The sequence below is a fragment of the Chanodichthys erythropterus genome, chromosome 1, assembly GCF_024489055.1.
Source record: "Chanodichthys erythropterus isolate Z2021 chromosome 1, ASM2448905v1, whole genome shotgun sequence".
Lineage (NCBI taxonomy): Eukaryota > Metazoa > Chordata > Actinopteri > Cypriniformes > Xenocyprididae > Chanodichthys > Chanodichthys erythropterus.
This window is the reverse complement of record NC_090221.1, coordinates 733714-758902: the sequence shown is the minus strand read 5'-3', so window position 1 is coordinate 758902 and position 25189 is coordinate 733714. Positions and strand designations below refer to the sequence as shown.

The 25189-nt window shown below is 39.9% G+C and overlaps 1 protein-coding gene across 4 annotated transcripts in view; it reads left to right on the top strand.

Annotated features, from left to right (window-relative positions):
• limch1b (LIM and calponin homology domains 1b) overlaps positions 1 to 25189 on the top strand; it is a 77891-nt gene that overhangs the window by 28851 nt on the left and 23851 nt on the right. For 3 of the 4 annotated variants that reach the window (XM_067384418.1, XM_067384426.1, XM_067384435.1), the window contains exons 4-8: positions 7327 to 7430; positions 12683 to 12713; positions 13006 to 13116; positions 14863 to 15061; positions 20362 to 20614. In XM_067384418.1, coding sequence (XP_067240519.1) covers positions 13108 to 13116; positions 14863 to 15061; positions 20362 to 20614 — 461 coding nt within the window. In that variant the 5' untranslated portion in view covers positions 7327 to 7430; positions 12683 to 12713; positions 13006 to 13107. Of the gene's footprint in view, positions 1 to 7326; positions 7431 to 12682; positions 12714 to 13005; positions 13117 to 14862; positions 15062 to 20361; positions 20615 to 22249; positions 23045 to 25189 lie in introns of those variants that run through there. The other variant, XM_067384445.1, reaches the window with a different exon arrangement.

The window sequence follows — 25189 nt, the reverse complement described above, 5'->3', positions numbered from 1 at the left end:
GCGCTCCTCTGCTGTGAGTGAATGAAAACAAGTGTGCACTACAGAGAGGAGCGACTCGCCTTTCATTTCACGACTCGGGCGCAATAGAAATCGTAATTAGAGTTTGAAGGACAGACATTCTTCAGTAACAGGTGTTAATCAGCAGCGTTGTGAAGGAAGTTTGGTTTGGCCGGGCCGTTTCCTTTCTCCTCCATCATCCACTCCTGGATCTCTGCTCTTATCTTCCCCATCCACCCCTCCTCCGGCTCGTAACAGGCATGGGTAATTACACACCGGCATTCCTCAAATCTCTCTCTATCGCTCTCCGCCTGGTTTCCTCCATGTCTCGTTGTGATCCCAGAGCTACAATTACACCGCAATATCTTATTGCATATTAAAGTCCTGGAATGCCTCCGTTATATCAGACAAGATCTCTCGTGTTTGCATCACATTAACTCTGACTGTAGTCAGTCACCTACTGAGATACGTATATGATGCACGCTCGAAGCGAAAGATGTTACAAATTGTAGGCGTCTGCATTATTCCAATAAATTAAAGTCGCCATGAAATAAAAATGGACAATTCTTGTTTTTTAGGGAATATTGCAGTATTTATCGGTGCACATCATCATTATTGTGTTAAATTCATGTTCTGGTAATCTTGAATCAGAATATCTTCCTCTTGCAGCATCTCTTCTGTTCTCTGATGATGAGGGCGGGGCAACCTGTCACATGAGATCCACCAATAGCAAACCACAACCATCCAATCAATTCCCACAGACAAAATCAAACCTTTTTTCTCGTTCCAGAATCGTTTCACTCGGATATACGACACAATAGAGAAGAAAAGACTTGCTTCATGCCGACTTTAAATAAAATATAGTAATATTATATTTCATGCAACATTTAGTTCTGGTCCTTAAAGCTGATTGGACGAGCGTTGGTCGTTCCAAGAGTGCTGACAGATTGTCCGTCTGGGCATTTTTCAATGACCCTTTCTGCATGTTACACCGACACCCCAGTAGTTGGCGACAAGTGACTGTCTTTATTTGAATCATTCCCTGAATTGATTCTTTCAAAAGCACTGATTCATTCAGGAGGGAGTCATTGAATCATCCATTCAAAGGATTTGTACAAACATATTGATTAATTCAGGAACAAATCAAGTAAGTAAAGTTTATTTATGAGTGTCACTGAATCATTCGCTCAACCAATTTGTTAAAAAAAAGTCTTATTAAAGGGGTTGTATTTTTTTTTTTATTGTATTAAAGCATAAAAAAACATTAATATGTTTGCAGATATTTAGGAAACATGCTGAGCTCACAAACTTGTTTCTCTGAATAACAATTCTACAGTTCTACTTTTGAAATGTGTGTTTTGTGTCAGAATGTCTGTTTTTGTTTAGTTCTGTGTGATCCCGCCCACTGCCAGATCACCCAATAGTATTTCGACACCTCGGGTTGCCAGTTGGTGGAAAACACAGTGTATTGCAGACATGGAATCCAGCATCAGAGATCGCAGATTCTACCCAACCTAAAAAGCCTCAGCGTCCATCTAAAAAGCTTTATGATTAGAAGCATATAAAACATGGATAAATCAACTCATAAACTTACTCTGCGCTTTATGTTGTGTGTCCTCAATCTGGCAACCCGTGCAAGCGTTGAGTCTGAGAAGGAGGGGCGGGGAAACAACTCTCCAATATTTTGAATTTGGAATGCAGTACCTATTTCAACCACTAGCTGTCAATATTACAGCTTTAAGAAACAAAAAGAAAACACTTTTCTTAGAGACACATAATGGGTAAATCTGCTGTGGCTTCATTTGTAATTATTTTTGTTGATCTAGAAAACAGACATTCAAGATGTATATGTTAAACATGTAAGTTACTCAATATTAATATCATTAATATTAATATCACAGCTCCTTATGATATATTGTTTGTGATATATTGTAACAATAACCAATAATTAGTAATGGCCATTACTGATGAGGAATATGAAAAACGACAAATCATCACTTGCACCAGATTCAAACACGCCCAAAAACAACGAGACGTTTATATCTTGAAATAATCTTCAGAGAAACGTGTGACATTTTAACACTGGATCTCATGAGACAAACAGTGAAAGCAAATACATCAGTGAAAATAATAATGGTAAATTAATTTACCAGTGAGTAATATATTGGACACTGAAAGATATCAATACAAATCTAATTAAAATTCAAATATTTTACCCAAAGTAATATATCAGCCCAATATTTGTATTTTTATGCTTGAAGTATTACATTTTCAGCTTATCAACAAATGTTGGATCGATTGTGAATAAAGACTGAGCAATCCTTTTTATTTTAATATGCATACGGTCTCCTCCCTTCATAACGTCTCACTCACTGGGGTGATTTTGTTGTCAGATCATAAATTAAATGGATTACAAAGAGTTCTGGGCAGATATTACTGTGGTTTCCCTTAATCTATTTATTGAAAGATTTTAGCTTTAAGGCAAATTACGCAACCGTGTGTGATTCTGACACAACATGAAGCGTTTCAAAACAAAATGCCAAAGCCTGAATTATTGCAATCATTGCATTTCCAGACAGAATCAAGTCTGTCATCTTCTGAAATAATGAATTGGTTGCAGGTCTTTTTGGCACTTGAAGTGCAAAACAATTGTCAAGTGTAAATTGCACAAACATGCTGTTATCTGTTATCTCCCGCATCATAATAAAACAGCTCGACTCCTTCTTCCCTTTCCTGTGTTTTTGGCTAATGGGACTCCAGACTTTCTGTTTCACAGTCTACGGTTATGGGGGTCTCAAGTCCGTTGTTTTGCATAAACTCCTGTAATACAGCCGTGTTTTAGTTCCTGAAGCGCATACCTGGAGTGTTTTCGAGATTTTGTCAGAGTTTATGGGAGGAACTTGAATAGATGGATGTTCTCAGCTCTTATCAACATATCCAGAGTTATGAATCATAATTAAAATGAATGGAGTACATAACTTCAAGAGATTTCCAAAGCTTCTGCCAAACATTTGAATCCTCTTAACAGTAAATTCAAATATAAATCTCACGTTTATAGCAACCATATTATTTGCAGACATACTGTTGGAAACACAAATGAGCTGAAAAGTCGTTTTAGATCTAGAACATGTTTCCTAAAGAAGGTTCTAGAACACTGTCCATTTCCTCCATCCGCTCCATCTGTCTGCTTCTCTCTGTTTCTCCAGCGCTGATGTTATGTCTGCTCACCAGTTCCTCTTTATGCAGGTGTCAGCACATTGTTTGCGTGTCGGCTGTTATTCTTGGCGGGAGGCTGTGTGGATGAAGGTGAAGGAAGATAGGGAGGAATTGTGTGCATGGGCTGCTGCTTCACACATGCAGAAGTCTCTGTTTTCTCCTCTGAATGACCAGATTCAGCTCTTCCAGCGCTGACAGGTGCAGAAACTCCAGTGCACAGTCATGCGTGTAATTGTACATGTTGAAATGCTGGTGACTTTCAGCTCTGGCACCGTTACATGTGTTCAGTTAGACTCTGTTCATCATATTTCTGCCCTTCTGAAGGAACTGTAACGCTCCGGTAAAGCAGCTTTATATCTCCATTCCCAGTGTGCAGCAGAACGGATCAGTGGAAACATGTTTCTTGTACTTGGCGCATCTCCGTCTGGCATTACCGTCGTCTGGGTTTGGCTCATGCCAGCAGTAACAGTAATGCAGGAGTGATTGACTGCCATTGTTTTTCTTGACTTTGGCTCGTCTCTTACTTCCAAAGAAGACTGGAAATATTAGCTATAGTTGAGTTGTTCTTCAGTGTTGTCAGTTCAATGTTTCACTGTCTATTTGAATATATCAGTGATGTTAGTAGTAAGCAATTCTCCTAGTTTCTCATAAACAAGGCTTTGCGGTATGCATATAAATCACATTACAGGAAGTTAGCAGGAAATGTATTGCTGAACTAATGCCCAAGAAGCAACTCCTGACATCTACATATGAAACCACAATCAGTTATTTCATTTATTAACAACACACAGCTTAAAGGCTAGAGGTTAAAGGTTAGTTCACCCAAAAAAGTTTCTGTCATTAATTACTCTCCCTCATGTCGTTCCACACCCGTAAAACCTTCATTCATCTTCAACACAAATTAAGATATTTTTGATGAAATCTGAGAGGTATATGACTCGTCCATAGACAGCAATATAATCAAGACTTTCAAGGTCCAGAAAGGTACTAAAGACATCGTTAAAACAGTCATGTGACTGCAGTGGATCAACTTTAATGTTATGAAGAGACGAGAATACTTTTTGTGCGCAAAAACAAAACAAAAATAACCACTTTATTCAACAATCTCTTCCCTGTCATCTTACGCAGATGACGCAGTGAAGCTTCCATGTTAACATCTGAATGCTGGCTCAGTATTGGCCAAAGCTGATCATGTGATCAGCATGACGCATGCGTGTAACACTGACACAGGAGCCGGCCAATAATGAGTCGGCGTTCTGACGGAGAACCTGGAAGCTCTGGATGTAAACGACATATGAGAATGACACAGAAGAGAAGAGATTGTTTTGTTTTTGCGCACAAAAAGTATTCTCGTCTCTTCATAACATTAAGGTTGATCCACTGCAGTCACATGACTGTTTTAACAATGTCTTTAGTTCCTTTCTGGATCTTGAAAGTGTTGATTATATTGCTGTCTGTGGACGAGTCATAAACCTCTCAGATTTCATCAAAAATATCTTAATTTGTGTTCTGAAGATGAATTAAGGTCTTACGGGTGTGGAACGACATGATGGAGAGTAATTAATGACAGAAATTTACATTTTTGGGTGAACTAACCCTTTAACTATCATATTTTGTTGGAGAAATCTAATCAAGACTCGTTAAACATCATAGAACTGTCGTTAATGATGTCATCAAGCAGGTGTTGGAGTAATAACTAATTAATCAGTTCAAGATCAGATTATTGCTGTAAATCATCTTAGGACTACTTATTTAACGAAGCTGTCATATTGGGTTAATGATGCATTAATATATGAGACTGAACTTGTGTTTTTAAGTTTATATTATTTAAATTTAAATGATTTGTACAGTCAGTTTGATTATAGTTAAAAATGTGAGGCATTTAATCTGATGTTTTTAATGTTGTTCATGGTGTTTGGCTGCCGCACACCTTCCAGGATCAGGGTGAACAGGTTTATATCATTCCAGCGGGAGACGAAGTGGTATATTTGTCTAGAATCCGGCTGCAATGAGCTCTTCCAGGGAAGGATTAGTCTCTGGATTTGTTTATGAGTTCGAGAGGCTTTTCTTGGCTTGCTGATCGTCAGATATCTGGCTCTAATGTGATTCCTAGATCGCTAACGATGAGCGTGAGCAGCGGGTGTGAGTCGAGCAGGATCTGTGTTCGCTCATGAGTGTGTGTCAGTGTTTTCTGTCTTTATTGGAGAAGTGACACATCTTCCAGTGCACAGAACTAACAGTGTATTCTGTTGAGATCTAATGATGAACAGCTGTTCTGCGCAGTGAGCTCCTGGACAGCAGGGGGCAGTATTCTACAGAGAGTCTCATTCAAAAATCAAAACTGAATGCATTTAGCAGAAGAACATTGTTTTGGTTGTGCTTTGGCTCCTACTGCTCATAAAACATTCACTACTATATTTAAGAGATATAACAGTTTAGAAGGAAGCTAAAGATGTTATTGTAGTTTTACCCATTAATAGACACGATATTATCTTGAGAATAAATTCATACCAATAATGATCTTCACAATAGATGATGCTTCAGAGTGAACTCTGTTAGAGAGCTACATGAGACAATTATCTGTTCAATAAAACACTTTCTCACCTGTTGAGTCATAAAAACACCATCATCTCCGCGTCGCGTCAAATCCCTCAGTTCTCGTCTCCTAAAGCCGATGTTGATTCTTGTTTTATTACGAGCTTCTCTTTTCGCCAGCAGACGCTCCTCTGTTTGGCAAAAACATGTTTTGGAAGAAGGATTAATGATGTATTGACTCATTATTTAAATTTAGCTATTTCTGTCATTACTTACTCCCCCTCATGTCGTTCCACACCCGTAAGACCTTCATTCATCTTCAGAACACAAATTAAGATATTTTTGATGAACTCCGAGAGGTATCTATAGACAGCAATATAATCAACACTTTCAAGGTCCAGAAAGGAACTAAAGACATCGTTAAAACAGTCATGTGACTGCAGTGGATCAACCTTAATGTTATGAAGAGACGAGAATACTTTTGTGCGCAAAAACAAATGACTTTTAACTGCTGTGTAGTAACATTTTAATTAATCATTTGACACAGTGCACTTATTGTGTGCACATTTACATTAACTGTACCTGTATCTCCTCAATAACAGCACAGGTGTTTCACAGAACAACATCATGTAAGTACATAGTAGTTAAAACACCTAATATTAGGTGGAACCCAATATTTAATAAAAATAATATAGGCTATTAGTATTTGTATGTTTATCTTATGCTTTAATGTCAAAGTGATGAAGAAAACCTGATGATGTTCTTCAGCACGATCCATCGGTGCAAACAGTCACATGATCAATGCCACAAATTTGCTTATTTAATCAGTGACCTAGAAATAGTCCAGAATCTCAAATGTTTCTTTGTTTACAGGTTTAAATGAAAATCCCATATTTTCAAGGTGGTTTCAGACTTTTGGACCCACTGAATATTGCAAGACTTAAAATCTCAGTAAATAATTCAATCTCAGGGTTCAGCGGACAAAACCAGACTGAGCAGCGGCTCTGCTGCCGTGACAACATCGAAATGTTGCTTTCATGTGTGTGTGTGTGTGTGTGTGTGTGTGTGTTAATATTGTGTAGAAGGGGCCTGGTTCAGCTCTAGGGGCAGGGCTCTCTCTCTCTCTCTCTCTCTCTCTCTCTCTCTCTCTCTCTCTCTCTCTCTCTCTCTCTCACATGGGCGTGAGATAAAACGTCGTGTCCCTCCAAAACAAGAGAGTGACAACAATCGCTAGGGACAGGAAACTGTGCCACCCTTCCAGGTCCGCTGGAGAGAAGCTGAAGGGAGGGTGAGCTGGGAACCGGAGGAGAGCGGATAACAGAGCTCAGGTTGCATTCTTCAACAAAAGACCAGAGTCACCTGAAAGAGAGAGAGAGAGAGAGAGAGAGAAAGACATTCCTGCACCTGAGGAGGAGCGCTGAACAGGAGAGAGAGAGAGAGAGAGAGAGAGGCGGAGGTGCCCAAAACCACTGGCGTCGCTTCACCTCCCCTCCTGCTCTTTAACGGTGTGTGTGCAGTTAGTGCTGGCGCTGCGTTCATGTGGGATCCGCTCACGTGTGTGTGTGTGCGTGTGTTTAGGATAATGTGGCGCTCTTCCTGAAGGGTTGTGAGGAGTTGGGTTTGAAGGGATCGCAGCTGTTTGATCCTGGAGATCTGCAGGACTCCTCCACACGCTCCAACAAGTAAGATCAACCTCTCATTACACTCTGAGTGTGTGTGTGTGTGTGTGTGTGTGTGAGAGTGTGTGTGTGTGTGCTTGTTTACTTAGAAACACTGGATCTTGCTAAGACGTTGCTATAATTTGTTATGTCGCAATACGTTATTTGGACAGTGGAGCTTGATAAAAATTCCCAAATATTTTGGTTTCTTGTCAAAACAAACTCATTAAAATTGATGGATGTATTATTAAGATTTTCTCACAAAATCTGATCATTTTACTGTATAGATTTGCTTCTGTGAGTATTGTAGCTCATATATTTTCATAGATGTTTATTGGAATAAAATATTTTAAAATCTCATTTGTTTAATATATAATTCTCATACAGAGAGAAATGAGATTAAATAGAGAACAAAACCTCAGTTTGAACTGAAATATTTCTTTTTCATGAGCAGATGAATGTTATTGACACAGAATTAATGCAGTAATATCATGAACTGTTCAATATTGACTCATTTTTTGGTGGGAGGCATTATTGTTTGTTTTACAGCTATTGTCCACCCTTTCTCTGACCCTTAAAGAGATATTTCACATAAATATGATCATCAGTCATCATTTACTCACTCTCATGTTGTTCCAGAACAACTTCTTTCTCCTGTGAAACACAAACGCTCAGTGTTGTTTTTGGTCCAAACAGTTTTATAAAAACAGTTCTTCAAAATATCTTCATTTTTGGGCGAAAGATCCCTGATCCCTCATCTTGTTAAAAGTTCAGCCTCTGGTTTTGATCTTTCAGAAGGTTCTGCTCACTTCAGCTGTCTCATGAGTGTTTCTGTCCTCATGGGTTTACAGTCTTTAATGGTAAAAACTAAATGATAGAAAGAACTAGTTGATCAAAATCAGCATGATGCCAAAGTTACAGATGTAATCGTTGTATACAACTGAATGAAGATTTTTACAGTGTAGTCTGAAGTAAATATAATTATAGTGGTCGAACAATATATATTGCCATAGCTGATATATCAGCCTGTCACGACCTGCTCTGAAACACACGGTTGAGGATCCAAATGCAGTTGATTATTAAAGGGAAATCCAGTTTCGTAAATCCAAAGCGGCAGAGGTGAGAGTCAGAACCAGAGCAAACGGTACAAATAAACAAGAGAGCAGAAACTGCTCAGAGATCAGTGCGACACACACAAGACTTCGCAATGAATGAGGGAAAAACACAAATGAGTGAATCACACACAGGTGGAAGTGATCAGACCTTCATGAGTCCAGCAATGGATTATGGGAAGTGTAGTTCATGATGGGAAAGTGAAGGAGACAGAAAGAGTGCCCTCTGGTGGAGATCATGGGCACTCCAGGTGGCGGATGAGACAAACCGTGATTTTGGATTTTTTAATATCAATATCATTTTATACGTTTTCCTGTTTGGCTAACAAGTGTCAGTTTTTATTTTGATGGTGTGGAGAACACCAGTGCCTGAGTGTTTGTTTAACAGTGTTGTTTAATAATTCATTAGACAGAACTGTTAACTAAAGTAAACCGAACAGACTTCTTTAGTTACCATCTTTAAATCATATATTGTGATATCATGTATATCATCGTTCATCTCTAAGATATCATCATCGGCCGTCAGGAAATCCATATCAGCAGAACTCTATATAATCACATTTATAACAACAGAAGTCTGTGTTTGTCCAACTGGATAAACATGTAGTCTCTCCATGCCTTCTTTAGCTGGCTTACAAACTTGTTCTGCTTTTGTTTGGTAGTTTTTCTCATGGCCACAGCAGATATTAGACAGAGGCGTGTTTGTCCAGCGCAGCGTCTCGTCTCGGATGTCCCGCTCCATTCAGGAGTGTGTAGTTTCTGCTCCGTGAGGATCAGCCGTCAGGCATGAGGAGGCGTTTCTGAGACTGAAACTACTGTAAATCACAGAGATCATCTTGCTTACAGGACTGGTTTGGTCAAACTGAATGAACAAGAGAGATTGAATTACATTCCTCCTCTCTCTCTGTTAGTGTGTGTGTGTGTGTGTGTGTGTGTGTGTGTGTGTGTGTGTGTGTGTGTGTGTGTGTGTGTGTGTGTGTGTGTGTGTGTGTGTGTGTCTGTGTGTGTGTGTGAGACATATCAGGACACAAATGTGTATAATGACATGGGTATTACAAGGAGAGGTGACTTATGAGGACATTACTCCATGTGCCTATTTTCAAAAGGCTTATAAATCACACAGAATGAGTTTTTGTGAGAAAGTAAAATATACGGTTTTTACAGTATATAAACCCACAATTCACAAAAACAAACCTGTGTGTGTGTGTGTGTGTGTGTGTGTGTGTGTGTGTGTGTGTGTGTGTGTGTGTGTGTGTGTGTGTGTGTGTGTGTGTGTGTGAGTGTGAGTGTGTGTGTGTGTGTGTGTGTGTGTGTGTGTGTGTGTGTGTGTGTGTGTGTGTGTGTGTGTGAGTGTGAGTGTGTGTGTGTGTGTGTGTGTGTGTGTGTGTGTGTGTGTGTGTGTGTGTGTGTGTGTGTGAGTGTGAGTGTGAGTGTGAGTGTGAGTGTGTGTGTGTGTGTGTGTGAGTGTGAGTGTGAGTGTGTGTGTGTGTGTGTGTGTGTGTGTGTGTGTGTGTGTGTGTGTGTGTGTGTGTGTGTGTGTGTGTGAGTGTGTGTGTGAGTGTGTGTGTGTGTGTGTGTGTGTGTGTGTGTGTGTGTGTGTGTGTGTGTGTGTGAGTGTGTGTGAGTGTGTGTGTGTGTTTGGGTCACAGTGCTTCTGAATTACTCAAGTGTCTAAATGTCGTCAGATTGTTGTTTTAGTCTGAAGCTCCAGACAGAAAAACACAGTTTTTAATTCTTGCATTATCACTCTGTTGTCACAATACTTCACAAACACGGTTCAAACACAGTGATGCACAATATGTCAATGAACTTTTCACCTTTTTTTTTTCTTTAAGTTTTTAAATTGTTAAAATAATAAATAATCTTTTTTCTTTTTCTTTTTGACAAGCAAGTTTAAATCTGTCATGAAGATGACTGATGTCCAGTTTCTGTCTGTCAGTGTGAATCGCTTTAGTTTAGGCTGATATTATATCGAGGCCTATAGTTTCAGTGCTTAATTAATTAGGGCCTCAGAAGCGCTGAAACTCGATTGTAATTGTTAAATTTTCCAAGGATCATCATTCTCCCCTAAAAGTGATCAGACCAAAGTGTGAGTCGTAGAGACTTGAACTCTGAGGGCTGGTAGCGCTCACACCGACTGGCCTGACGGGGGCGCTACAGCCGTCAAAAGTACGAAATGACTCATAACTCCTGAAGGTGTAGGCTCAAGTGTCTGATATCTTTGGCTCAAGATGGCGTGTCTCAGATTTGATCGTCGCCCGGTGAAATTTTTAGGCATTTTGGATTTTTTTGAAAAATTTACTTTTGCGAAGTCCTAGGTTTTTGGCCCGATCGGAACCAAACCAGTGCAGAAAGATTCTCTGGAGTCTGATTGTCAATAATTATCAAATATATATATATATATTCTCTGTCCCTAAGGGCCGCCAAAATGTTTGAAGTGGGCGGGGCCACTTTTACTAAAATAGCTATAACTCGTGAACGAAATGAGATATTGGCACTTGGCACACGTATGTAAGAGCTCATTCTGTGGTCACGTGGAAAACGACATGGAAAATGGAAAAAATGTTAAAAATTGCTATAAATACGTAACTCTAATTCTGATTGGCTTGAAAATTGTCATGTGGTGTCTTCGTCCGAGGTGTCATGATTATCTATAAGGGCATTAATGTGTCTGAAAAAACATGTCCGTCATCGGCTAATGAAGTTTGAGTAGCTATCAGACGAGGTTAACGGAGGCCGATCGGAACGAAACTCGCTGGGCCTGTTTGACCCACGACCCTAGAGGCCTGTGAGAAATTCAAAAGAAATTGGCCACCGGGGGGCGCCTTCACGTTTTTCACGTGCATAAAGGATTGTGTATCATGTGATTTTTCACACACGCCCACGATAATCATACCTCATGGTAGAACTCCTCATTCTGAGCAACTTTGCCGCCGCTGTCCATCGAATCGTTCGTTAAATATTGGAGATTGTTTCAAAAACCATCTTTGATGAATTGGTCCTAGGTTTTCGGCTCAACCTCAATTAAACCACTGCGGCACAATTCTCAGGACTCTCCAGGTCAATAGCTATCAAAAAAATGTTGAATGTTGGCTTGTGGATAGCTATAGCAGGGTCATTTAGAAAATTGGCATGGCCAAGTCTACCCAAAAGCCTGTCGTTCTCAAACGAAAACTCAGAGCTTCACATCATTAGGGGATCTCACGCGTCACATGATTATAACAAAGCATTCAAACACTTATGGAGATTGACCCATAGGTGGGGCTATAACTGTATTTCCTGAACCACGATAATGTCTGCTCACAGCTATATTTTAACTTTAATTATTTTATCATCTATTATTTTTGTTATTATTACAATTTTATTGTTTTGTAATGTATTATTTTATCATTTTTTATAAAAAATTCAGTTTTCAGTTAATCAGTTTGCTTGAAAAAAGTTTCATGAAAATGTATGTCATTAATGATCAGCGATTATGTAACAATAATTTCCTTAATATTAAAATAAAAGACACTCGAGGTCATTACGACACACTTTAGCCTCAACTCTCAATGTACTTTAACCTCAAGAGCCTTCCTGCTGACCTGAACGAGTTTCTTCTGCAGATCTACACGTGTCTGTCTGTCACACACCTGTACTGCACCTCTCTCTCTCTCTCTCTCTCTCTCTCATCACTCTTTCCACTGGATCGTGATGAATATGAGATGAGCGCAGAACTGAAGTATGCAGATACTCTGCTTGTTGATGGAAACAATGAAGTCTTTATGACAGATGAAGGCAGAGAGATGGACAGAAGGTGCTATCAGAAGAATGATCTAATACTGTTGGAATTACAGGAGGAACACTTAGAAAAACAGAAAGCTTCTTCTCTCTCTCTCTCTCTCTGTGTTTCTCAATCTTTACAGCCGTTATATTAGAGAACAGAAACGCCAGCAGTGTGTTGGTCAGAGATTCAGTGTTTATATTTTTACCGTTTTCATCAAGCCAGCATTTTCCTCGCCAGTCGAAACACATTCCTGGACGCTTTGGAAGTTGCGGATGTTGAATGTGTGAAAGAGAGATTGTTGAAACATCATGTGTTTCTGTCTTATTACCTGCTTTATTTGGTTTGATTGATTGATTGATTGATCGATCTGAACATGTTTCTCATTCTCTGTCTCTCAGGAGTCCAGACAACAACAAGAAGTTAAAACATGTGAGTAAAGTCTGCAGTGAGATCTGCATTAAAGTGACAGTAAAGACGCTTATAATGTTACAAGAGATTCTGTTTCAGATAAATGCTGTTCTTCTGTTCATCAAAGAGCGTTCTGACAGTTTCTATTAATTTGTAGTCAGATGTTATTCATCGTGAGCTTTACATGAGATCAGTAACGCAGTCCTTCATGACTGAAGACAGTTTGTGATGTTGTTTAATTGGGCTCATGAGGAGTTTCAGTGTGAGGATCATAAGACACACTGAGGGATCATGTCTGACTGTGTTCCTTCAGGTTCTGATCACTATCTACTGGCTGGGTCGAGCGGCCAATAGCAGCGCTTCTTACAACGGGCCCACGCTGGACCTGCAGGAGTTTGAGGGACTGCTGTCACAGATGAGAAAGGTACAGACACCTCCAAACACTGGTGAATGTCAGCAGATGTGTTAGTTTGTCATGAATCCTCGAATCTAGAGAGCGGAGTCTGAGGGTGGGACTCTTTTGACTTGGATTACTTACTCCCACCAGGATTTCATGGGACTTTTCCTGAGTTTTGCATCCCAGAAATGATATTTGTGGCATTTTGTGTTGTTTTGTAGTGGGATGAGCAACAGTAAGGGTACAGTTACCTGTAAAATGTGTAATTATTACTGAAAAAATATGTGTTTGATACCAGTACTCACACACTGTCACTAATTACATACTGTACATCTGAAATGCATTTGACAGTTTATTATATTTTTGTCTATTGCTTTTGCAAATTTTACAGCTGAAGTAAATGCACATATAAAATGAAGAGAAATGCACTGATGAAATCAGCAACTATCAAATATTCACGTTTATCAGTTTAATACAGGCTTTTCAAACTGGGGTCCGGTGATTTTAATATTTTTCAAATAATATTGTACACATATTTACAATATTTTCACAATATTAACTGTGTCTTTATACATGGCAATTAAGAACTGCCTTTTATTTTGTCTAATGTTTAGTCAACATTTTTTCGGAAAATATGACAAAAATGCGAGCTGCTTCAAGCTGTGCACAGATTGGTTGATTTTGCATGAATTTTTATGATGGTCAGATCAGAATCAGTCATTTTCCATGGGCACTCTCGTTTTCTTCAGAAAAGCTAAACATTGAGTATAAAGCAGTTTTGCATGATTTGGGCCGGATTGTGAGCGTCTTGAGAAAAACACTCCACCTCTGTCCATCACTCTTGAGCTCATTGTTGGAAGAGGCCGTCTCAGATCTCCAGGGGACACAATGATCTCACACGGACGTCAATCTGTTGTTTTGTGCAGCAGACAAACTTTAAAAATCCACCTGATATGGGCTTCGAGATTTTTTCTAGAACGGTGTAGAACAAAGACTTTATCACACAGCAGCTAATGTGACACAGCCGATGATGTCACCGGACTGCCATGTGTTTTTCCATCATGTGTCCTTTGCATGAAAAGCGTTTCCCCATCTGGTCAGATCCAGGACTGATCCGGGTTCGGCCGGAGCGCTGCAGGGCTCTGATGAAAGGCTGGTTTGTGTTTGGGTGACACAGCAGAGAGACTGAAAGAGCTGACGTCAGCTGAGCTCCGCTGCTTTAATCAGAGCCTGCCAATCACAGCAGGACGCTTATATAAACCTCACTTCCTCTTCCAGTGCACCCTCACACCTCATCCATCCTGGAGAAACCAGGGCTGCATCCGAAATCACAAACTCTCTTCAGTAGGTACTTATTTTGAAAAAGTAATTAATTCGTGACAGCTTAAAAAATGTTTTCTACTGTATATATGAATGTAATCTGGATGTGCTACATCTGCCATGTGACCTAAAGTGTCTATCATATGCACAGAATCTCACCGGAAGGTCTGTAGGTACTGTGAATTCAGACATACTTCTTTTGTCATATACTGTTTTTTACCTACTATATAGTAGGGAAGTATGTGATTTCAGATGCAGCCCTGCTCACTTCATGTGTTTTTACTGATCTGGTTTGGTGAAACTGTTCTGTTCACACTCGTCCACACATAACTGGTGTGTTAGTGTGTGGAAATAAATGAGAATGAATGTTTAAACCAATTATTTGTTTAAAAATGTTCTCAGTCGAAACACACTCGTAGTCTCTGAACCTGTGTGTGTGTGTGTGTGTGTCAGGAAGCAGAGGAGTGGGACAGCCCGCAGCGCAGCATCAGGGACAGCGGTTATATCGACTGCTGTGAGTCCGAGCGCAGCGACTCTCTCTCCCCGCCGAGACACACGCGAGACGACTCCTTCGACAGCCTGGACTCCATCGGCTCACGTTCCCGTCAAACCCCCTCGCCCGACGGCCTGCTCGCCCGCGGCTACAGCGATGGTAAGACTCACGCTAATGTCACAAATGGGCTTTGATACATTAAATGGGCTCAAATTTGACAACCAATATACATTTTGTTTATCACTCACTCATAACCTCATTAAATTAAAGAGGTTCATGAGCAAAGGGTCAGATTTTGCTGGTTATCATGGTCCAGTTATCCTTAGATGCTGTAACCACACAAACATCTTTCTCCATTGATGGACATTACAAGCTAGATTTACATGCCCATTTTGGAGGACTCTTAAACATGTCAAATGGTTTTGTCATCAGCCAATTATTTGTTGTCACATGGCATTTATGGTCAGGTGTTCGACTGAACTGAGCTTTCATGAGCAAAGATGGCAGACTTCAAATCCATGACACAAAAACAATTCACTCATGCTGCTGTTGCCTTGTTGACCGTTATCTGTAACTCCAGTCAGATTATTAGGCATTGCAATAGTTTTTATAAAAACATAATTATAAGCGAGCAAGACTGAAGATGGATAAACTCACTCAAAGATTACAGCCAGCCAGCTATTAGCATAACAGTTCTTTCATATGCACAGAAATGCTATTTATGCATGATAAGATTGAGCTGCGTGTGCAACTGATGTCATATCAGGGCAGGGGGTGTGGCTTCTGGCAGTGCTCCGCCCATGAGGAGGGGCTGAATGATGTGTTCAGTTACTGAAGACTGGTGAAATGTCTCTTTATATAAGTAAACTCTACTCAAAACAAATGTAATGTCTTATTCACATGTGCGATTGACCGAGGCTGATACAGCACATCACACAGATGTGACATCATGCGGGTTTGATCCCTGTGGTTTCAGTGTTTCTGTTGATCAGGGTGTCGTCATGGTTACAGACTTATTAGGGCCTTTCCTAATAAAATGAAAAAAGGGATCGAGGTTCAAGACCCAACACTGAACCAAAATACATTTCAAAAGTTTCATTTTCTCACTCGACACAAGCCGTGTTTATCCATTCCGCAAATTAACCCACATTTAATGCAGTCTGGCTCCCGATTTCTGACCTCATGTTACTCTGCTCATGGTTCATGTCCACGTCAAGCTTCTGCAGTGACACAGTACTGTACAGTTGAGATTAACTGGATGTAAAGCCTTTGACATAAACAACAAAAGATACAGAAAGGGTTTTTCTGTTTATGTTTTTATCTTAACTACTGCATGCACAACTAAAGTGGTTCGTTGCATTGTATTATTTGCATATCAGGACAGACGTTCAGCACAGCTCTGGGTGGAGTTTATCCTTCATACACAAACACACATGCAAATCGACACACACACATTAATGTTTTAAACATCCTCATATAATCGGAGTCTATTGCACCCTTGGGTTTAAGTTTTAAACACTTAAATCAAACTTGGCCCAGCCTGAGAATAAACACATGAAAACACAAACGCATTTCTCCAGTCATATCCTTTATTTCATCTAGTGACCAAGACACAGTTTTCCACAGATCCATCTCTGTCCCTAGAGCTCCTAGAAAAGCAAATTCAGTTTTAGATTTAGATTGTACTTTTCCAGAGAAACTGGGAGTGAGAGTCAGACTTGGGTTTGAAGCAGACTTCGAGGTCGAGGTGCCAAGAGAGAAGAGAGACCAAACTCACTGGTCAGATCAGTAATAATTCACTAAAGATGATTGACAGGTACAGACGGATCAGAGCAGGGAGCGCAGCGATAACCCCCTCAGGGTAAACAGAATATATATCACAGATATCATTGTAACAACATAATTCAAGAGAAATGACTGATTCAAAGAGGATATCAGAAGGCAAGTCCTGACTGGACGACAGGTGGAGCTGGGGATGGAGGAGGGTAATCGGCTCCTGAGCAGCGATAGATCTGCTGATAATACTGAATGGACCCCTTATATGGGGACGCTGGGATAGGTGTCGTATTGCTATAGGTAGACGTGGATCAGCTGATGCGATCTTGACTGACGCGACCTGCCGGAACTGACGCTTAATATCTTAAAGACCAAGTTTGTCATTTCTGTGCAAGCAAATATAACAATTTTAGGGCATAGTATGGCCAACTATCTCATGATCTAATACATGATATAATGCACATTTCAGGATTCATTTGTGTTTTCATGCGCCTCATCTTCCACTGCTCAGTAAAACAGATCCCGCAGATAGTTAAGCCAGTGGTGTGAGTTTGAGCTTACTCAGTCTCTGCACATAAAACTGGGATAAGAGAAAGTACTTAAACATCAAATATTGGTTTAACATATGTGGAAGAGCTCAGACGAGTCTCACAGTATGCATTCGCTACTATTTTTTCCCTGTGGCACTGTTAAATGTCACTCGTTTGGTCTGCATACATTGTTTTCTCTGTTAGCGTGACATTAAATACATGTGCCTCATGCTGTAATACTGAGCTTGTGTCGTTCTTTTAAGCGCAAGAGGTTACATTACTGACCGTCTGCAGTTCTTCTTTAGACAAAGCATATGCGTGAAGAGCATTTTTGCATATGTTGACTTTTCAAGAATTTACCAAACAAGATCTATAAATGGTTCTGGAGGATATTTATGTGAGGGTTTGAAGTACACATGGAGATGAAATTATAACTTGCCCATATATAAAGGTATTTTATAATGTCACTCTTCTCATAAGTTGATTTCAGCAGAATATACCAAGAGCTGTTAATGTTTTAATTAGACTTCTATAAAAACTTTACAAGTTTTGTTAACAGCATGTACATAGCATGTGAATAAGGCCTTCTGGACAAAATACTCAATTTGGCAGACAATTTTTCAGTCGAAATGGGTTTGAAGTGTCAGCTGTGGAAAGTGTGGCTGTTTTCACACTTGGTCTGAACCAGAGTTTGATGGCGCTGGAGTTCACACACATTATCAGTGAGATACGGTTCACTTTTTATATTTATATTTTTAGTTTTATTATTTTAATTTTAGCTAATAATTTTGTTGTTTTTTATGTATTGTCTAGCTTTTATTAATTTTTATTTCAGTTTGTTATTTTAGTGCATGAAGTTAAACTAAATCAAAAATCAGAAATGTTAGTAGTCCAATAGAAGCTTTCATAAAGAGACTCTTGAAATATAATGTTTACCCAAAACATAGATGACCGCCTGACCCTCTGCTCTCCGGCTCCACCATCAGACTACATTTGCCCAAACAGTAATTAGATGACCATTGAGTAGTGTAGACTGATGCTGAAAGACTTTTGCTGTCTCATAATCAAATATTTCTCATCAAATTCTATCAAGACCAAGTTGAGTGAGCTATTCTATCAGCATTGGTTTTAAAGCTGCTCTGTACTGCTCTACACTTCATATTAGACTTTTAGGAGAAACATCTGAGACGAAACTGTTGGAAAAACCTCATGCCTGTGAAACATTTACTTTCGCTGCAGTACAATCATGTGTCAGAGACTGATGCCGTCTCATTAGCCGTACAGTATTTGTTTATTGCTGATGTCAAGAGTTGTGTGATGTGACATGCAGCATCAATCATCATCGTGACTGGTGTGTGTTTAACGCTGAGCCGCAGAAGCTGCCGGACAGACAGGGTGACATGTGCGGAGCAGCTTGCCTGGGAATGTGGGCGCAGATGGAAGGTGAGGAGGAGAGTTACAGTGGAAGGTCAATGTTGATCCAGGTGCTCCTGGAAACAGCCTTGAACTCTGGCAAATCAGTTCCATGAAGGACTTTGAGACTATAATCTACTCAAATATCAGGTCCTCAAAATATTCTGGATCAGTCCTCTCAAACGCAGCCACGGGCTAAAGTGGTTTTAAATGGCTGTTTGTTCATGCTCCAGAGTGCTTGAGATAATGTTTTGAGTGGCAGACACTGGACTGTCATCAAGTCCAGTCCAGATAATCCACTTTTATTCATCTTCATTTTAAAAGCCTCAAAGGAACCAAAACCAAACAATTTGCATTTCTCTTTTCCTTCTGTAAAAAATGTTCTCTGATTTGCCCCTGTCAGAGCATCTGCTTCTACTGTAAGTTCAGTTTCCACTTTTCTATTTCAACCACTGAAATCTCCAGCAATATACACTGATCAGTCATAACATTAAATCCACCAGCCTAATATCGTGAAGGTCCACCTCATGCTGCCAAAACAGCTCTGACCCATTAAGGCATGGACTCTACAAGACCTCTGGACATGTCCTGTAGTTTCTGGCACCAAGACATTAGCAGCAGATCCTTTAAGACCTCCAAGTTGTGAGGTGGGATCTCCATGGATCGGATCTGTTAGTCCAGCACATCCCACATATGGTCAGTTGGATTGAGATCTAGGGAATTTGGAGGTCAGGGCAACTCCTTGAGCTCTTCATCATGTTCCTCAAACCATTCCTGAACTATGTGTGCAGGGCTTCGGTAAATTACAGCGACGGAGATATGAGCTGTGTGTCTTCTGAAGGTTAAAGTTTAGGGTTAGATGTTTACACGACATGAGCAAAACTCTTCAATCCCGTGACAGAGTTCAAGTTTAAACCGATCAACTCTTCCTAGTCATTGAATGAAATAAACATGAATGAACATCAGAAGGTATGTTGTTTCAACCACAGAAAGACATCAATACACCATTTTTCAAGTTCAAGTCCACCGATATTAATCTACTAAGTCTCCTGTCTGGTTTGTTTGTCAGACAAAATGGCGGATTCTGCGTTATGATTTTTGGTGAATTAAGGTGGACTAGACCATAATACAAATATGTTTTGACAAAGTTTTCCTTTGGGGACATAATTCGGTAATAAAATGCAATATATCGCAGAATATATTTAAAATCACAATAATATTATATTGTGACATACGTTTTGTGATATTATCATATTGTGGGGCCTCTGGTGATTCTCACCTCTAGTAATAATGGGATTATGGTTACTACAATTATGAGCTCAACCGCATTAGTTTAACTGAAGCATTTTGTTTACATGATGTAAAGCAATACTAATACACGTTGCCAAAATCCTTTTTATAATTCCATTATGAAGGTGAATGTAAAAGTAGTCATTGACATGGTCAAAATGCATTAATTAAATGTCACTGTTTCAATGATTTCGGCCCCCCAAAATAATTTCGGCTAAAATCAAAAAATTTATTTATATATTTGAATATTTTCAGATGGCTAAATTTCAATGCATCACTGGTAAATGTAAAGCAGTTTTTCTCCTCAAAGATGGACCCAGCAGGGTTTGAACCTACAACATTTCAGTTAAGAGCTGAGATCTTTAACCCCTTCACCCCAATACATTTATAACAGCAGATGATTATGACACTGCCACACTTCATTAATTCACTCCGATTGTCCCTCTGCAGGCCGCGGCAGCGACTCGGAGTGCGACACCCCCCAGAGGAAGATGCCGGACGTGCGCAAGGACGACATGCTGGTGCGGCGAACTTCCTACAGCGAGCCACGGACTGCCGTTCCTTTCAACCAGTACCTGCCCAACAAGGCTAACCAGAGCTCATACATGCCCGCACCAGTGCGCCGCCCGCGGTCAGACCGGGACGACAGCTGCAAAAGCTGGAGTGACACAACCTCACCTGTGGGAGGAGAGAGGCCTTTCAGGTAAATCTCATCTGAGACTCTGGTGTGTTGAGACACACATTGAGTTATTATTTAGTAGTGTTGTTTTCATTTGGAGTACAGTGGATACAATGATTTGCTACTGAAATAAACTTTCTGTCTGAGCTTCAAGAATTTTTGAGAACTTTCCAGCTGACATCTGTAAAGAGTAAAGGGGAGTAACTGCTACACTCAAGACGCGACTCCTTTAGTGTCAGTAGGTCAAAGGTCAGGCATTTGGTTAGATATACATACCAGTTCTTAGAACAACAATTCTTTCTTACCATTGAAATTAGTGTTGTTGTGTAAAAACTCCCTGCACCAAAATCCCAACCCTCTGGGTTTTTATAGATAATAAAATAAACAAACAAATAAATAAATTAAGGTACCTTCATTTTCCCTGTTTCAGCTGCCAAGATATTTATGGTAACTGTCTTCTCTATAGACTCTACCACTGTTTGCCAAACTCCACAAAGATCCTTTTAAAAACCAGCTGAAAAGCTCCTGTATCCTCATAAGACAGGATAAAAACTTCATTTGTAAGTCAGTGGCAAAATTATGGCAGCTTAAGAGAAGAATGGTTTTGTGTCTTTTTATTTTTTGCATTGATTTTGTCGTGCAGAGGTTTGAGAGGGTGGTTGATTTGATCCAGATGTTCGCATTAATTGACTGAGAGCTTCAGGCTGCTCCAATCCAGAACAACCATCAGACTGACAGAATAAACACAGACAGGGATTTTGTCCAAAAAATACATGAATGCTTATTCACGCTACCTGAAAAAACATCATGCTAATGTATCATTGATAATCTCCCATAACTGTGTAATATTTGTGAGTGTTTTCAGTGCTGTTTATATTGATTTCCTTATTTAACATTTGGAATATTATGTTTGGAATTGCATACTAAGATGCTAGTATTTCTGTAGTATGCAGTTCATGTACTGTGTGCAGTATGGGAATATTCTGCATGCGTAAAATCCCCAAGTGACCTTCTGCATTAGTCGAAATGTGTGAGTACTATATCTCACAATGACTCGATTTAAAAAGTGTGGTGATTTTTAACATCAGCTGCACATTTTTACACTCAAGTAATTAAGGAAATTTGTCCAACGCTGTGGTACAACGAGCACACTCTGGCCCTTAAGAGAGCAGCCAGAAAATGGAGCGCAGCTGAAAGAAAACAAAACTAGAGGTTATTCGCATTTTGTGGAGAGTGATTGAGTACAGAAAGTTAACTAAATTAATAACTATTGATTTTTACAATGGAATGAATCAATATGGAATTTACTTAAAGGTGCTCTAAGTGATGTCACGTGTTTTTAGGCCAAAACATTTTTGTCACAAACAGCAAACATCTCCTCACTATCCACTAGCTGCCTGTCCTCTGAACACACTGTAAAAAAACACGGTCTCTCTAGTCGCCACAAGCTCCGAAAACGGCAATAAAAACAAACTGGTGCAGCCTGGAACACGAAACAGCCAATAACCGACAAGAATGATTTTAAATGCACGTTCATGACTGTTTCAGGAAGCACGGAGGGGAGGGGGAGGAGGGAGGGTCTAGCTAGCCTCTGTTTTGTTTGACAACACTTCGAACGTCAACAGGAAGTTACTCCGCCCAGGATCGCTTAGAGAACCTTTAAGATTCTTTGAGAACCTTTAAGAACCATTTTCTTTAAGAGCTGCTGTGCAGCCAAAATTATATACCAGTTATCACTGTAAAGCTGCTTTGACACAATCTGCATTGTTAGAAGTGCTATATAAATAAAGGTGACTTGACTTGACTCATGATTCGATCAGACTGCCATGAGTGAAGATATAGATATACTCAATATAGATAGAATAATAATAATGTGTCCTGAACCCTGCCACTGTATATTGTCACCAGGTTGAAAACACACACATGGTGTAATTGTTTTTTATTTCTTTTCTTTTTTTTTGTCCCTCCTTTCTGTTATATAACACTTTCCTTTCCATTTCCCTTTCCTTTCATCACATGGCTCTGGTTTGACGGTGTGTGCCGTTGTCCTGCTCATGTATGTTGTTTTTGTGGGTGTGTCACTGTTGTTGTGTGATTTAGTGGGAGTGAAACCCTTTCGTTAGAACTGTCCTCTGTGCTAACAGGAAGTGATGTTGACTGTGTAGAGTCTCAGCAAATAGATACTGAGTCTGAACAGCAATGCTCCAGAGCGTCTCCTCAAAATGACTCTTCCCCAAAAGATCCCATTTCTATGAATCCACAACTCAGTGACCCTCAGATTAGATCCCCCCTCCATCCTTCTGTCCGACCCCAACCTCAAGAGCAGAACCTCTCAGACCGTGAGAAGATGGAGGAGGAGGAGAGAGATCGATGCCAAATTCCTCCAAACCCCACGGATCCCCTTCAGAGCGACTCACAGATGTCCCATAATGAGACGGCAGGAAATGATACCAGGTGCCCAGACTTCCCTCCACCACGCCAACATACAAACACTCATGATCCCGCCTACTACACTTCCATACACGTGTTGTGTTTAAAAACTTTGTAGCATATTATTTTCCCCTGAAGCTCTCTGTCTGTCTGTTAGTTTTCTTAAGACACATCACTTATTTTAAAAGATTCATTGGTGCATGTCATCCCAACAAAACATCAGTCTTTGTAAACTTCCATCAAAGTGTAGTAATTTGCCACAACTTTCACCATCAATCCTGTTATATAGAGACACTTTTCACTTCTCAGTCAGTTCCCAGTGGATAAAATCCAGTCTCATCTTAAATCACTGTTTGATCCATTACATTATGGAAGACTATGTTGAAGCCAAGTCCTGTTGGATATAAGAATAAAAATAGTTGTGATGGTCTGCTGGGATCTCGTGTTCTCATGTTCAATTGACTGTTTGACAACAAACGCAGCTTCTCTTACTTTGATGTCCCTTTCAGAAGCCGTCTTTTTGCTGCGTGTAACCACCAGAGCTTGAGTCTGTCCTCCTTAGAGGAGTTTAGTATTGTTTTTGGGATCTGCACTGAAGATCTGAGGGGAAAAATACTTTATTTATGTTCTTTTGCTCATATATTTGGAGCTTGTTTTCCGGGGAGGTCCAACTGCTGTTCTAGGACAGCCTGGACGCTGAAGGGCCTTTTTTGGCACGTTTGCTCTGACTGTCAGGTGGAACGAGAGCCAGACGAGTTTGGGTTTCGGTCCCACGCCAGGCGACTGCTGCTTATAATGTTTGGGCTTGATGTAGGTCAACATGAATGAGCTTCAATGACACTCCAAGGAAAGCCTTTGGATCTGGGAGCTCAGATTTGCATGCGGGCTGAGACAGGGTGGTCTCTATATTTGGGATTGTTTTGTAAAACGCTTCAGCAGATGATCTTCTGGCTTTAAAGCAGGTAGCCTTATTGCAGAGTTAATATAACAATTGTGCAAATTTTCATTTTTGGGTGAGTCACTAAGTTTTTGGGTAAAGCACACACAAGACAAAACATTACACATAAGTGCCATGAATAACATGGAATAAAGGACGGATCTGCTGCAGCATTCATACCACATATAATACATGTGCAAAAGACTTCAGATGATATTTAATATAGCCAAAAACACTGAATCCTTTTTATTTTACATCTCACTTTTTATCTGAAAGAACTTAATCATCATTTTGCATCATGAAAGTTGATCATTCTCAGCTACAGAAAGCAAGAGGACAAAATTTAAAGTAGCTCTGATGCAAAGTTATTGTATGCACTTATTTAACTGGTTTGTCAAAGTAGACATTTTTCAGAATGTCTTTTATCCACAATCTTTACTGAATAATTGGCAACACACCTTCATAACTCACCAAAGGATGATATACATTGATAATTCTTTTAGATTTTGAATATATTAATAGAAACTGTACCTTTCATAATGCCAATGAATGACAACATTAGGTGTTCACAATGGCCACTGAATACTTAACATTAAACTGTGAGCATACAGCCACATAACTCACAAACACGGAGGAAAGGCTCTTAATGTACTTTCCCATTGTGTGTTCATGAAAATAGTCTCTCAAAGGCACACAAGTAACAGGCGACCCACCCAGAGGAAGACGGGGAATGTGCAGGTTTCCTGTGTTCAGCCATGAACTGAGCTGAACTGAGCCTGGCACTAAACAATAAACACAAGAAAGAGCTGCTTAACAAAGTATTCGACTTGATGTCTGATGTTGCGAACACTGTTCCTTAATGTTGCCCATATATTCCCAGAAACCTCTCTTCTAATGAACATTGACATTTATGAGAAGTTCTTCATCTGTTAGGTGATGAGTCATTAAAACATTTCTCCTATCACAGTTTAATATGCAGAAGTAGTTTGATCATCCAAAAAGGGGCTTTCAAAGAGTGCGTTGGAGTGCATTTCCCAAAAACATCATTAGCCGACTGTCATTACCAACATAGTTCAACCATTCTGTGTTTCCTGAAACCAGCGTTCAAACAAACATCTGCAAACAGCATCACATAGTTGGAGCTCCAGCTCAAGACTTCTGGTAAGAGTTTTTTGTTAGTATGATGTGTGCAAATACACAAGCTATCATGCAGGACGATCTCTTTCATTCTG